The sequence below is a fragment of the Mus caroli genome, unplaced genomic scaffold (genome assembly GCF_978045245.1).
Source record: "Mus caroli unplaced genomic scaffold, Mus_caroli_1 scaffold_12, whole genome shotgun sequence".
NCBI classification, from domain to species: domain Eukaryota; kingdom Metazoa; phylum Chordata; class Mammalia; order Rodentia; family Muridae; genus Mus; species Mus caroli.
In genome coordinates this window covers 5,444,889-5,460,534 of record NW_028227267.1, presented here as the reverse complement: position 1 = coordinate 5,460,534, position 15,646 = coordinate 5,444,889, and the positions used below count along the sequence as shown (strand labels likewise).

The following is a 15,646-nucleotide window of genomic DNA, read 5'->3' as shown; positions in this document are numbered from 1 at the left end:
ATTAAGAGATATTAAGGAAAAGTAATTGTTGTTTCCTGTTATTTTTGTTGTTAAAGTTGGCATTCTGTTCTTGTGGCTGTCTTCTTTTAGGTTTGTTGAGGGATTACCTTCTTGTTGTTTCTAGGGTGTGGTTCCTGTCCTTGTATTGGTTTTTTTTTCTGTTATTATCCTTTGAAGGGCTGGATTCGTGGAGAGATAATGTGTGAATTTGGTTTTGTCGTGGAATACTTTGGTTTCTCCATCTATGTTAATTGAGAGTTTGGCTGGGTATAGTAGCCTGGGCTGGAGTTTGTGTTCTTTTAGTGTCTGTATAACATCTGTCCAGGATCTTCTGGCTTTCATAGTCTCTGGTGAAAAATCTGGTGTAATTCTGATAGGCTTGCCTTTATATGTTACTTGGCCTTTTTCTCTTACTGCTTTTAGTATTCTATCTTTATTTAGAGCATTTGTTGTTCTGATTATTATGTGTCGGGAGGTATTTCTTTTCTGGTCCAGTCTATTTGGAGTTCTGTAGGCTTCTTGTATGTTCATGGGCATCTCTTTCTTTAGATTTGGGAAGTTTTCTTCTATAATTTTATTGAAGATGTTTGCTGGTCCTTTGAGTTGAAAATCTTCATTCTCATCCACTCCTATTATCCGTAGGTTTGGTCTTCTCATTGTGTCCTGTATTTCTTGGATGTTTTGAGTTAGGATCTTTTTGCGTTTTACATTTTCCTTGATTGTTGTGCCGATGTTCTCTATGGAATCTTCTGCACCTGAGATTCTCTCTTCCATCTCTTGTATTCTGTTGCTGATGCTCGTATCTATGGTTCCAGATTTCTTTTCTAGGGTTTCTATCTTCAGTGTTGCCTCATTTTGGGTTTTCTTTATTGTGTCTACTTCCCTTTTTAGGTCTAGTATGGTTTTGTTCATTTCCATCACCTGTTTGGATGTGTTTTCCTGTTTTTCTTTAAGGACTTCTACCTGTTTGATTATGTTATCCTGTTTTTCTTTAAGGATTTGTAACTCTTTAGCTGTGTTCTCCTGCAATTCTTTAAGGGATTTTTGTGCTTCCTCTTTAATGTCTTCTACCTGTTTACCAGTGTTCCTTTGTATTTCTTTAAGTGTGTTATTAAAGTCCTTCTTGAAGTCCTCTACCATCATCATGAGATATGCTTTTAGATCCGTGTCTAGCTTTTCTGGTGTGTTGGGGTGCCCTGGACTGGGCGAAGTGGAAGTGCTGGGTACTGATGATGGTGAGTGGTCTTGGTTTCTGTTAGTAAGATTATTACGTTTACCTTTCGCCATCTGGTAATCTCTGGGATTAGTTGTTGTCATTGTCACTGTTTAAAGATTGGAGCAGAAGCTGTGTTCCACTCACCAGAAGTCTCAAAATCCTGTGGCGGGGGTCGTGGGTAGCTGGCGGGTGTCAGCCGACCCTGCACTCTAGCTACTCAGGTGCTGGTCTGGCTGGAAGAGGCCTGTGGCCCTACTCAGGCCGGTTTTCTGTTTCCCTAATTAATGCAGTCTCAGGTCCCGCACACAATTGGATTGGAGCAGAAGCTGTGTTCCACTCACCAGAAGTCTTAAGATCCTGTGGCGGGTGTTGTGGGTAGCTGGCGAGTGTCAGCCGACCCTGCGCCCTAGCTACTCCGGTGCTGTTCTGACCGGAAGAGGCTTGTGGCCCTACTCAGGCCGGATTTCTGCCTCCCCAACCAAAGCAGTCTCCCTCAATGCTTCTTTGCATTTCCCATTTAGTATTCCAATAACTACCTAAATTGGAGACTCTACGTTATAAATCATCTCTGGTTTGGTATCTTGACCTGGTATGTGTCTCAGATCCTGATAAGCAAAGGTGTATGTAAGTAATTTAGCACCTGTCTGAAAACTGTGACACACAGGAGAAGGGAGAGGAACTGAACCCAAAGCACCATGTCAGAGTGCTTCAGAAGCATTTCAGCCTGGATACTTCCCACAGTAACTTGGGACTGTCCCCATCCAAGGACAAAAGGTGAAACTTTTCCATGGTGTACTGGCTGGTTTTGTGTGTCAACTTGACACAAGCTGGAGTTATCACAGAAAAAGGAGCCTTCCTTGTAGAAATGTCTCCATAAGATCCAACTGTAAGGCATTTTCTAAATTAGTGATCAAGAAGGGAGGGCCCATTGTGGATCATGCCACCTCTGGGCTAGTAGTCTTGGTTCTATAAGAGAGCAGGCTGAGCAAGCCAGGGGAAGCAAGCAGTAAGGAACATCCCTCCATGGCCTCTGCATCAGCTCCTGCTTCCTGACCTGCTTGAGTTCCAGTCCTGACTTCCATTAGTGAAGAATAGCAATGTGGAAATATAACTTGAATAAACTCTTTCCTCCCCACCTTACTTCTTGGTCATGATGTTTGTGCAGGAATAGAAACCCTGACTAAGACACATGGTGAAGAGTTACACAGGGAGATGTAAACTTCTGGTTGTTTTCTGCTGTTATAACTATAAAATACCTCAAAACATCTTTCTTCTGACTAATGAAAACTAATACCATCGTGGTCAGTGAGTGAGGTTGAAACACAGAAAAGTGGCAGAAGATCTCCAAAGAGATTAGGAAGAGCACAGTCCCAGTCCACTGGGACCCCTGGCACTTCCCTTATTACAGAAGCAGAAATCCTACTAGGAAGTAGGGTTAGCTACTATATTTTGAAACAATTAACTTTATATGTAATTAACATTTAATTCTGTCCCCTGTTCTGTAGTAACTGTGAAGGGGGAAAGGCTTTCTTTTAACTTGAAATTGTTTGTAACTGTAATAATTAGCATAAATTGTCAGCTTGTCAGAATCATCTGGAAGATGCCTTGATTGTGTTAATCAGAGTAGGAAAATCTACCAACTCTGGGTGACAGCATTCTCTCTGCAGGGGGTCCTGAGCTATGGAAGTGGGAAAGGGAAACTGAGAGGCAACAGCATGCATGCACTTACTGTCCTCTTGACTTGTCTGCCATGATGGATGGTGAACTGGAATTTTAAACTAAAGTAGTCCCTTTCTCTCTTAAGTTTCTTTTCTCAGAGTATTTTGTCATAGTAACAGGAAAACAAAAATCAAAAGCAAACAAACAACAACTAAGACAAGGACACCTGAAGCATTTTATAGAGAAAAAGGTTAGCTCAACTGGAAGGAATTATCATGTTCAACTACTGATGCCTCCTGCTAGCAGTGAAAAGATATAAAATAATCAGGGAGTGATGATGTGCAAGGTGCCTTTAGAACTCCTGAGGAGATCAGTCATGTGCAAGGTGACATTAGAATGTTTGGAGAAATCTATCCAGTGCCTGTGCCTACTGCCAAAGATTCCATTGGTCTAAGAAACAGATCTGGCATGTGCATTTGTTAACATCATCCACTTGCAATTACCTATCGTGGCAATTACCATACTGTTGAATTATCATATTATTCCCTAATTGTCCCAGAAATTGTCTTCAGTAATACCTTTAAAAAAATCCTCTCGAAGGTAATCATTGTATTTTAATTTTTAGTCTCACAAAATTTTCTTTCAAACCTGGGTGTTTTTTGCTTGTCTCATCCGCCTGGACCTCATTTACAGTGTTGACTTTAAACAATCATTAATGGATCTTCATTTTCCTTGTATGAATAGACTTAAATGATCATTACACCTTTTTCAGGTAAATTGTTGTCACATTTTTATTTTCCTTCACTTCACATAGCCTGCAAATAGTCACAGTCAGGCAACTGTTGTAAGATATTATAAGATAAAAGCTTTAATTCATATGAAACATCATCAGATTCTATACATTTGCAATTGATAAGACAAATATAATAATTTATTGTGCAATTGTTTTGTGCTTTTTTTTTTTTTTTTTGCAAAATTACATTGAGCAAAGTTACAAGTGCTGGCTATAGTACATTACAAACTGCCATCATGTGGAGGATGTTACAAGATGTGCAATTGTGAAGTAAACACTGAGACAAAAATGTATTAAGAACATGATTATGGCTTTTTCCAACATCTGCCTTACATGTGGTGAATTAAAGATTTTCTTCTAGATAATTAAAGCTTTTCCTAAAATCACTTTCCCCCAAACACATAGTTATTTCAAGCAAAATTTTGTTTTAGCTTGAATAATTCAGATAATTGTCTCCATTTTCAAATTCATTTGGCTATAATTATCTTAACTAAATATTTCGTCACATATCAGAGCTTCCTGAGAATAATTTATTATGTAACTGTCTCCATTCTGCCTCCACTCTACCTCTAAATATCTTCGTATCACAAGAAAACCAAGTTCTAAATTGTTATTAGGTACTGAGTACAACTTAAAAATTAATTTTTTCAGTGACTTTGTAAACATTTCCTGAAAGTCTACCAGGAATAAAGAACAGGGCCTGTGACTCTGTCTTTGAAATGAAAACAAACACAGCCAATTAATATTGCAAGAATATTGATACACTACAGCACCACAGATCAACAAGGCACAAGCAAGTCATTCCTTGACTAGGTATGGGATGATTTAAATGATAAGCACCTCCATAGATTCATGTATTTGAACACGTGATCCCCAGTTGTTGACACGACTTAAAGGAGTCGTGGAACCTTACAAGGTGGAGCATCACTGAGGCCTTTAGGGTCTTAGCCCCTTGACTTTTTCCCTTGTGTGGATAAAATCAGATCAGCCATCTTCCTGTTCCTGCCACTCTGTCATGCCTTTCTCACATGGAAGATTATAAACCACTAGAACCATGAGTCACAATAAATTCCCTCTTCCTTAAGTTGCTTCTAACCATGGTGTTTTATCCCAACAACAGAAAATTAGCTAATACATGATGTTGATTGACGCTGAGCTTCTTTTCAATAAGTGTGAGCAGAATCGTATAGATAGGCACCATCCAAGTAAATGTCAAAATATTTTTGTTGATTTTCTTTTGTCTTATTGGCTGATAGTTTTGTACAGGTAAATCATTGCTGAATCTCCGTTTTTCTATGAGTAACCCTAAATTATATATTCTTACATGGTAACCCTTGGGATACTTGTTCCCTCCCCCAACATCTTTTCTCTTAAACCTGACAACAGAAGTTCTGAAGGAGATCCCAATACGCTTCCTGTTCTCAACAACATGGCTTCCCTGATTCCTCAGTGGCAATAGCCAGAAAGTTCTAAATTTTCCTAGATACCATTCAAAACACAGGCATTGGTATACACTTTGTACCTCCATCCTCACAGTACATCAAATTGTGTTTCATCACACAGGCATCAACCACAGTTCAATCCTCATCACCAGGACAATTGTTCAGTCCACCAGAACCCCACCCCAGTGTTCACCTTGGTAATTCAGTCTTTCATCCAGAGACCTTCCTCTTCTCTGGATGTTCCTGTCATCTTTCCATTTATCTGTAGCCATGAAGAGCTCTCCCTTACTTAAATGTTTTCTCTACCATCCTCAAAGTTCCAGCATTTTCTAGCATCACATCTCTCTCTCCACCCTCTGTCTCTGGCTTTTTTCCTAACTTTACTGCAGGAAATGGAAGGAATTTTGAAGGAGTTCCCAAATCAACAGAAAATCCTGTCTAGTTACAGTTCTTACCAGTTTTAGAGCTCTGAGATAATTCTGTGTGTGATTGCCTAGCCTCTTCCATCTGCAGCACTTGGCAGCATATGATGTACTGAAGAAGAGTGGATCTTCCCGCTGCTGGATTACCTCTGTGTGACAAGGCACTTTTTATCTTCTTCACTCACTGTGTAAACTTTCTTTTCAGGAGCTGGCCTTGCACTTGTTAGTACCCAATAACTAAATCTTAATGGCCAAGAAAGCAACATTTAGGGAAGTTTTTGTACCTGTCCACGTTGGCTATGTTCGTTTACTGCTCCTCCTCCCTTCCTGGAAACCTTTGTCCATTGCCACAGCCCTCACACTAGCAATTATTACTATCCTTACTTGTATTATTATTATTATTATTACTATTACTATTATTATTATTTTCTACCCTTTCCTAGTGTGGTGGTTTGAACATGCTTGGCCCAGGGAGTGGCCTTATTGACGTGGGTGTGGCTTATTGGAGAAAGTGTGGCACTGTGGGTGTGGGCTTTGAGACCCTCCTCCTAGCTGTCTGGAGGCCAATCTTTTCCTGACTACCTTCTGAACAGTATGTAGAACTCTCAGCTTCTCCAGCACCATGCTTCCTGCCTTGGTGATAATGGACTGAACCTCTGAACCCATAAGTAGCCCCAGTTAAATGGTGTCCTTCTAAGAGTTGCCAATGTCATGGTGTCTCTTCACAGCGATAGAAACCCTAACTAAGACACCTGGATTCCATCAGCATGGAATATGCATTTGTCCAAATGAATGTTTATCTCTTGGCTCCACATTTTCCTCAGCTACTGTCCCATTTCTTTGTTCTTTATCTTAAGGAAAGTATTTGAAAAGTGTTTCTGCTGGTTTTCCTACTTTCTTCTCCTCTCCTCCCCTTACCATGACTCCAATCACACTTTCCCTCCCACTACTTTGCTGAGCAAAATTACTTAGATGGTTACTCTTGACTATCAATTTAGAACTTAGAATTACCATGAAACAATAAATGTAGGGGAGTCTCCAGACCAGGTTAATTGATATCAGAAGATCCACCTTAAATTTAAGCTGTGTTATTCAAAGGATATGGAAGGTACTTCACTGAATAAAAAGACTCCTCGGGTGGCTCAATGGATAAAGATGTTTGACACCAAGTGTGCCATCCTAAGTTTGATACCTGAAACCCACATGAAAAAAGAGAAAACTTTCAGAATTGTCTTCTCACCTCCAACACATGCACTATAACATGTGTGCTCACACACACATGCACTGTAACATGTGTGCTCACACACACATGCAGACATACACCAAGTAAAGAAGCTTGGTGCTGAATTCTTTATTGTTCCTGGGACTTGACCTGTCTAGGACAGCAATAGGTTTTTTTTATTTTAAGATAGACAGATGGACACCCTGCACACCAACAAAAAAGTTAAGATTGGTTGGGCTATACTGCATGGTGGAGATGTTGATAATAATGCCTTCAATTTTTAACCTTTTTCCATTTTTCTGTAAGTTCAAATTTTTCATAATAGAATATTGGGGAAATCTATAAAATCAAGTCATTTCCTAACACTCTGTCAATATCCTAGACTAAGTCTTCCTCTTCCCTCATTACTTTTACTGCTGTCACTTCATATGGTTCCCCCAATTGTATTTTTGTATTGTGCAGTTCTTTTCCATTCACATAGAAGCTTTCTGGTTGCTATTTTATGTAAATCATAGTATGCATTCCCCCAAACAAACAATCTCACCAAACAGAAGAAACTGGCTCCTGTAAACTGATTCCTAACTGTGCCCTCCTTGGTGCCCTCACCTTACAGTCATATTGATGTATTTCTAGGGTCTGAGCCATGTTAAGCTTCTGCTTCTTTGGGGATTTTGCTATCTTTGTCTGTACTATTATACCCAAGCTATATGTCTGGTGCACACATGTACCATTAGCAATTTACATTCATGGTTGTCTTCCACTTCTTTGTCTTTGGCCACCTCCCAATATCACTCACTATTGATGAAACAGATTCGCTGTTAGTTGTTGTTAGTTTTCTTCCCTAGTCTGTGAGGTTCATGGATTTAAATGTCTTATAAATATTGTCCTCAATCATGTAGTCTTGGCACCAAGACCAATATATTCAGAACAAGCATTTTCATAGCTACCTGTCCAACAAAAACTTGACCTCAGAAATGTCTTGACTGTGTTTTGTATCAAATAACTTTTCAAAAATTTTGAAAGTTATGGTTGATTTCAAAACATTTGAAGCACTTGGGAAATATCTCCTTTTAAGACCTTTTCTGATACATTATTTAAGTTCATAGACATCAAGATACTGCTATCAATAAGATGCATTTAATCTCTGCTTTTATGGGGCTTGTAACTTCATGAAAGGCATTTTTCAATTGACAATATTAGTTAAGGCTATGAGAGGCATTAAAAAAAGTGATTTGTTTTTGATGCAGTGCTCCAGACTAAAAGGTAAAAGTTTTGAATAATTTTTATTCTACAATTGTATCTTTAATTTTTTTCAAACCTTATTTTTGATGATGGTTCTTAAATGCTTCAACCTCCATTTTAGCCTACCACCCAACAGACATAGTGGGGAAGAAAGAATATGGGGGAAGTAGACCTATTTAGAAACGTTCTTTGGAGTAACTCCCATCTGTGTTGTCTGAAAATCGGCAGTTCAGATCACAGATTAGCAGGCAGCAGCAGCTCAATCCACTTGCAAACACTTCATTCAGTAGAGTTAGGATGGCAAACACAAATCAGCAGCAGAACCTAGAAGAGTCAGCGAGGCCTCAACCTCAGCTCAAGTCAGCAGGAGGGGACAGGAGGAACACCAGGAGAAGTTCTTAGCTGTGCCTCTCTCAGGGAAGCAAAGATCAGGAAAGATGCAAGACCCACAAGTGTTGCACAGCTAGCTCTATAAGCAAGCCAAGCTCAGCCACTGTCACTGTCCATTGAGTCCTTTGTATATGCCCTCCAAGCATCACATGGCCTCCACAGGTCTTGCCTCAGCTCGTAAGTCTGTCTCAGCTGCCATCACTCTGCCAATCAGCCCAAGTTCATAGAAGCAAGAAACTTCAGCACTTCACCAGAAGTGTTTTTGGAGCGTATCTCTCAATGGGGTTCCAACAAATGTAGTCCAGCTATACAAGGTAAGGTGGACAAATACATGTGTTGTTAGCAAAAACCCCTTCATCACCTGTCCTTCCACATGCCTGCGTTAGCAGAATATCCTATCTCCTCCTGTGTCTGCTTCAGTGAAACGTTCCTTCATGAGTCTACCTTAGTCTTTCACCTGTGTCCACTTCAGCTAAATATTCTTCACAAGTTTGCCCCAGCAAAACACCATCCAACTGACTTTCCAAAGAACCCTTAAGTTTCCTCTTCATATAATAATTCCTAAAGAGCAAATGACTGTTTGGCGTTGTTTTCATTGGGGATTTTCTGTGCCTCATTCTTTTTCTCTTTTGAGGCACAATCTTGTTAATGTAGCCCATACTCGTTTTGAATTCCAGATTCTTAAGCAAAACAATGAAATCACAGACTTGAGGCACCATGCCCAAATCTCAAAGATAGCTTTAATATTTGTCAACATGGAAATAATGGAGAGTTTGAAACTTTAAAATTATAAATATGTTTGTGTATACAGAGAAAAGTAAATCAAGATTTGGTGGGTGCTGATTGGTTGATCAATACGAAAGCATAAGGGAACAAGATGGCCACAAAGCTCCTCTATTAAACTCTGCACAGACACAACAGACTGTATAAGTGGCATAGACACTAATGCAGAGGCCATGGTACTTGCTTACAGTATAGTTAAAGGAAAAGACTACTGAAAACAGGTAGTTCAAGGCTTGTTCACCTAGCCCATCCTTTGCTACAATCAGGTTAGTATAGGCAAAGGGTTTTCAGAAAACAGAAGTCCAGGGCTTAGACATGAAATCCAGCACCAAGCCCATTCCAGCGATGGTCAAAAGACTATGTCTACCATCTATCATAGGATCTCAGTGGCTCACAGAGCAGACACTGGAACTGCCCTGAAACCAAGCAAATACTTCTGCCTCAGTGGGGCAGACATGTATGGCCTTGCATTTAGTTAGTGCTATTTGTATCATGAACCCTACCACATCTCTAAGACTGTGGGACACTGAAGCTCAGGTATGGCAGAGCTTAACATTGTCCTAGACTACAAAGGTCTGGCACCAAACAGTACCCAAACCTTGAGCAGCATAACATGACTCAAGACCCCTTTTCCTAAAAGTTAGACTGAGAATTAAACACAGAATTTGACACTGGAACTTACTTCTGGACTGGTGAAGTCTAACACTAAGAAGATCCTAATTGCCTATCTTCAGGTCTACTAACAGAGCATCAAAAACAGATCCAAACTCAATGGGAGACATATGGTCTTAGTATGTCAGACTTCCATTCCAGCTTGTAACACCTGCAGTTGGTTGCAGCTATCTTGAACCACAAGTCCACCACAGGAGTAGAAAGTTGCTAGCAACACAGAACCCAGCCCTAATAAAGTGCTAGGCTAGTTTGTCTCAGGGTGTGGAACAGCTTGGTGCATTGGTCATAACCATAATCTAGGAGCTTGGGACTGATATGTCCAACGTTATTCTGCCCAGAGGCATGCAGACTCACAGGCTGGTAAATGTAGATGATAAATCTGGAACTATTCTGACCTCAGGAAGAGGTTTGTGGAGCAGAGTGCTGAACCAACAGAGTATTTAGAATAAACTTGAGCTTAGACTATCTGCCAATACTGAAAGTTGTGAAGAAAACTTCACTATAGTGAGAATCTTTTGGGTTGCACAAGGTGCCTTCATTTTACTACTTCCCATATTAGCTCTTTGCTAAATCAACTTCCCTCATTTTCTGTCCTGGTGGCTTTCCAGTTGAATTCCTACAAATCTCAATGTACAGCACATAGCCTAGGCCTCAGCCAATTCCTATACAGTATTCTGTCTTCCCAAATCAATTAGCAAGGGATGAGCTCATGAGTCAATTACAGTCATTATGATGAACAGAGAGACCTTGGGGAGGAAACTTCTATGAGTCAATCCCCATTACCACTCTTCAGCCGTGATTCCCATCATCAACTATCTTTCTTTCCTGCTTTCCTCACTTCCTTCCTTCCTTCCTTTGTTCTTTTTTTAAGACAGGGTTTCTCTGTATATCTCTAGGTGACCTAGAATGCACTCTGTAAATCAGGCTGGTCTAGAACTCGGAGATTTTCCTGCCTCTGTCTCCAAAGTGCTGACAAAGGTGTATGCCAGGACAAAAGGCCATCCATCAACTATTTCTAAAGAAGACTGAGCAGAGTTCATATATTCTGGAGTGAGCATCAATCTGTTAATATGCAAACTTGAATTCCCTGTACCTAAAACCCAGTCTGTACATCTGGATATTCCAGGAACTTTAACCACAGATCTCATTTGTTTCAAGATTTCTATGAATTACAACTATAAGAATCCTAATATAGTCTTCAAAAATCTAAGGTTAATGTAAGAAAGAAATTAACTCCTTTACTAATTTTGACTGAAATGCATGAATGGAAATGACATGGCCTCATGCTTCCAACAGGTGACTAAATTTGACTGATTTGATGTATGTTTTCCCCTATTAGTGAAACAGAAAAACTGAAAATGTAGATGCTATTCAAAGAATATGGCCCTCTCTTTTTCCAAAATGATTATACTTTAGAACAATCCATTTAAAGCAGAATTGTAAAGCAAAAATTTATATATTCTAGTTTCTAATGCAACAGACTCATCTTTTTCTCCCCTTTAATGTTTGTTTTACAGCTGTGCTATAAAATAGAAGTGTGTAATTAAAATCTTCAAACCCATAATTAAATGCTTGGCTACAGTATAATTGTTGTCTTTTGATGATTCTATGGCTAATTATGCCCCTTAGAATTTCCACATATCACTTCCCCATAAAAATCTGATCATTGTCAGCTTTCAGTCAATACACTTGACTGAACAGAAAATATTGTTTATTTCCACATTATAATCTGCAGGCTACATTAAGTCATCACATTTAGCAAAGAAGCACAAGTAATAAAGTTATACAAGGAGACATTTAGCAACCACATAATAATGTGACGTTCAAGGCCTATAATGAAACTTCTAGACAGTGTTGCTTATTTGAGACTTTACAGTCTCTCCAATAAGTTATTAGAACTCAAGCTTAGCAAACTACTTCCTAATATTTGAAAGAAAATAAAAGCATATAGAATACAATAATTTAGTCATATATATGTGTGTGTGTATAAGATGTGTGTGTGTGTGTGTGTGTGTGTGTCCTGAGATTTGTTCCTCAACCTGGGTACCTTGAATTAGTTTAAACTTGCTATGAAAAAAGTTCCATCACATGCCAAGATCATTCTTTCTGCCCTCCACTCACTCTCTGCCCTTACCATCTGAGAGCCCGGACCTATTTCCACCCAAAGCTCATTGACTGTTTCTATAAACACACAAGGCAGGACACATCACTCAGAGAGTTACCCTTTGTATCATAAATTTATTTCACCATTAAAACGGCCAAAGAACCAATAAATATTGAGTAGGGTATTCTCTCTCACCCTTCTCATTCCACAGCCTTTTTATAGTTCTAAAAAATGTTTAAGTGGAATGGAATTGAGACAGTATGCTCAGACTTTCAAACTAAGATTTAATAACCAAAAAAGGTACATGCTGATCCCAAACACCAACACTACCAGTATCACATTGTTGGAAAAGACTAGGTCTGAGGCAATGAGGTGGGAGGTTTGTATGGTAGGAAGGTGTGTGATATAGAGTATCAGAGTGCAGCTGAGGAAAACCAGTGAGGCAGCTGGATAATCTCCATCTCCACAGAGAGGGGTAGTGTTACTCTCAAGTGACAGCCAATAGCCATCACCATCTGTTGTCCCCGGTCTTGTGGCTGTGATTCATGAAGAGAGGAGGGATTTCTATGGCAATTTTTAATCACCCCATGATGAAATCAAGACTTACATGGCTTGTTATAATGAACATGGCTTAGTTTGGGAGGGAGGAAGGAGGGGGGCAGGATCAGGTGTGGGAGGAGACAGGAGAGATGTACAGAGGGTCAGGAAATTGAACAGAGGTGTATAGCAATGGGGGATGGGGAACTGGGGGTAGCAACCAGAAAGTCCAAGATGCCTGGAAAGCAAGAGTTCCCAGGATCCAACAGGGATGACATTAACTGAAATACCAAACAAAGGGAAGAGAGAACCTCTAGAGACCATATCCAGAGGTTAGGCAAGCCCCCAGTTGAGGGATGGAACCACCCACCCATCTCAAAATAATTAACCCAGAATTGCTCCTGTCTAAAGGAAATACATGGATAAACTGTGAGCAGAGACTGAAGGAAAGGCCATCCAAAGGCTGCCCCACCTGGGGATCCATCCCATATACAGACACCAAACCCAGACCCTATTGCTGATGCCATGAAGTGCTTGCTGACAGGAGCCTGGTGTAGCTGTCTCCTGAGAGGCTTTGCCAGAGCCTGACCAATACAGATGAGGATGCTTACAGCCAACTATCGGACTGAGCATGGGGACTCCAATGGAAGAGTTAGCAGAAGGACTGAAGGAGCTGAAGAGGTTTGCAACACCATAGGAAGAACAACAATATCAAACAGCTAGACCCCTTCCCCCAAAATTCTAAAGGATTAAACCACCATCCAGAGTATACATGGAGAGATCCATGGCTCCAGCTGCATATGTAGCAGAGGATTGCCTTATCAATGGGAGGGGAGAGGGCCCATGGTCTTGTGAAGGCTCAATGCCCCAGCACAGGGGAATGCTGGGTGGGAGTAGGGGGGGAGCACCCTCATAGAACCAAGGGGAGGGAGGAAGAAATAGGAGGTTTGCAGAGGAGAAACTGGGAAAGGGGATAACATTTGAAATGTAAATAAATAACCAATAAAAAAAGAAATACACTTTGGAAACTGTTAGTGATCTAAAAAACAAGATTTAGAGATAGGTGGGCATGGATTTGAATTAATTCTATAACTTCCTACTTAAACAAATGCCCTTAACTATAAATTAAAGACATAGAGCTTTTCCTATTAATTCAGTAGGTTATAGCATAGAAAATGGCAGTGTCTCTTTTAATGATACCATAGGGATTAGATCATATTAATACATGCCTATCATTATAGTTAATTAATGTCATCATCATTATTGGTAAGGCCTCAGGAAAGTGCCAAACTCTTCTCCACATTAGAGCCAGTTTATCTCTGAGTCAATATAAAGGTTCAAGCAAATGAGGGGGGCTATCTAGCCATAGTATTGAAATAACACATCTGGTCTAATCTAGTGTGTCAGAGGATGTGTGTAGGAGTGTGTCTAAATAGAACTTTCCACAGCCTATGTCACTATTGAAATGTCAGTCCATGTTTGGTAAAATTCACAAAGAACATTACATTGGTCTTCCAAATGGGTCCCTGAAACCAATTCTCTTCTGAGAAAAGTATAGGGACAGGACCAGAAGTGTTTAATCTGTATGAGCAAGCTACTGTAGTCCATCATTTGAAATGAGTTACTTGTGTTAATTGGCTAGTAAGACATTTAGATTGCATGTTAGAGTCACAACTAGAACCTATTGAACTGTCAGATATTTTCCATACTAAAATGTCAACATTGTGGGTGGGCCATCATGAAGAACCCCAAGGAAGCAATGGCTGTGTGCTGTCTGATTTCTGTGTGCCACAGTTGCTAGGTGCTGGGTTTAATACTATAATCTGGAATGTATTCATTTGGAGCAATATGCATGATTAGGTTGCTTAATTGCATGTTGCAAAGGAAACTGTGACCTTTCCAGTCCCATCCTGGAGGTGGCATTGTGCTTAGGAGGAGGAGAGACAAATGTACATGGGCAATCTCGACAACTATAGTATTTCATTGTAATTTAAAAGCCATGGGACGCTATCCCAGGTGTGAGTGGCCATCTACTACATAAATACAATATTGTAAGACTCAACTGCTTGAAAAAGAATCCAGTCACTCACAAATATCAAAAATACAGTAGCAACATGAACAAGCCTCTCTTTTTTTAGCCAGTTAGGAGAAGTGATACAACATTAAATTTTAAAAATATGTTATTGTTGCCTATAGACCCATTAGTCAAAAACAACCCGGCTTAGTGTCATAATCTTTTCATATGGCTTCAAAAATTAAAACAGTATTATAAATCCTGCCATTTACAAAATGTTTCACATTTTAAAACTACTTTCACATTCTTTGTGGTGTTTGATTATAATGGGAGAGCCATACAAGAGATCAAGCAGTCACGTGACATATCCACACTTCCACAGCTGGAAGAGCCAAGCAGATGGGTAAGTAACTTCCAACAGTGACGTCAGACTGTAAACTGAAGCCTTCTGATTCCAAGTCTCTTTCCCCTCTAGGATATTCTGAGGCCTGAGGACAAGACCTAATGTTCTGAAGTATACATTGATCTCAAAGTCCTAGATCTGTTTCTCTACCGTATATGCAGCCAAGATCCCTAAAAAGTGAAATCAAATATCTTAACATCTTTTCTTTAAAAGAACCTTAGGGGCAGGCTGTCTGCCTACACAGAACTGGATGCGCTAGAATGGAAACAACTACCTAGAAATTCAATTCAAGTTTAAATCCAATCATTTTCACCTGAAATATCCTAATAATTAAGGCAAAGGTACATTTTGGACTTGATTGGAGAGTATAAATAACTTGTTTGTTTTATGCCTTTGTTTTTAAATATAACCACATATAAACTACCAAGCATTGATATTCTTTATTCCAAAAGACAAATTACCTCCAACACCGTACCCTCTGGGTCCCCAGCTGCTGCTCTGTAAATGATGGTGCCATAGGCAGTGTCCTCTGTGATGTAAATCTCAGTAACTGCCCAAAAAAGTACAATAAATGTCAGTCTATGGGTCTCACCAATACCAACCCAAAGCCCCCCATTCAATTATGTGTGACTAAAGCATAAGAGTGGGTAGAGATGATCAAAATATGTCATGTACAAGTATGAGATCTTATAATAAAACCCATTATTATATATAATTAATGCATTATAATAAATGTCTTAAAGAACT

At 39.7% G+C, this 15,646-nt stretch overlaps 1 protein-coding gene across 3 annotated transcripts in view; it reads right to left on the bottom strand.

The window, feature by feature from the left end:
- LOC110309746 (cadherin-related family member 3-like) overlaps positions 1-15,646 on the bottom strand; it is a 118,284-nt gene that overhangs the window by 84,173 nt on the left and 18,465 nt on the right. For all 3 annotated transcript variants that reach the window (XR_015044712.1, XM_085828907.1, XM_085828908.1), the window contains exon 4: positions 15,361-15,449. Coding sequence is in view for 2 of the 3 variants with exons in the window: in XM_085828907.1 (XP_085685033.1) it covers positions 15,361-15,449 (89 nt within the window). In the remaining variant the exon portion in view is untranslated. The remainder of the gene's footprint in view (positions 1-15,360; positions 15,450-15,646) is intronic.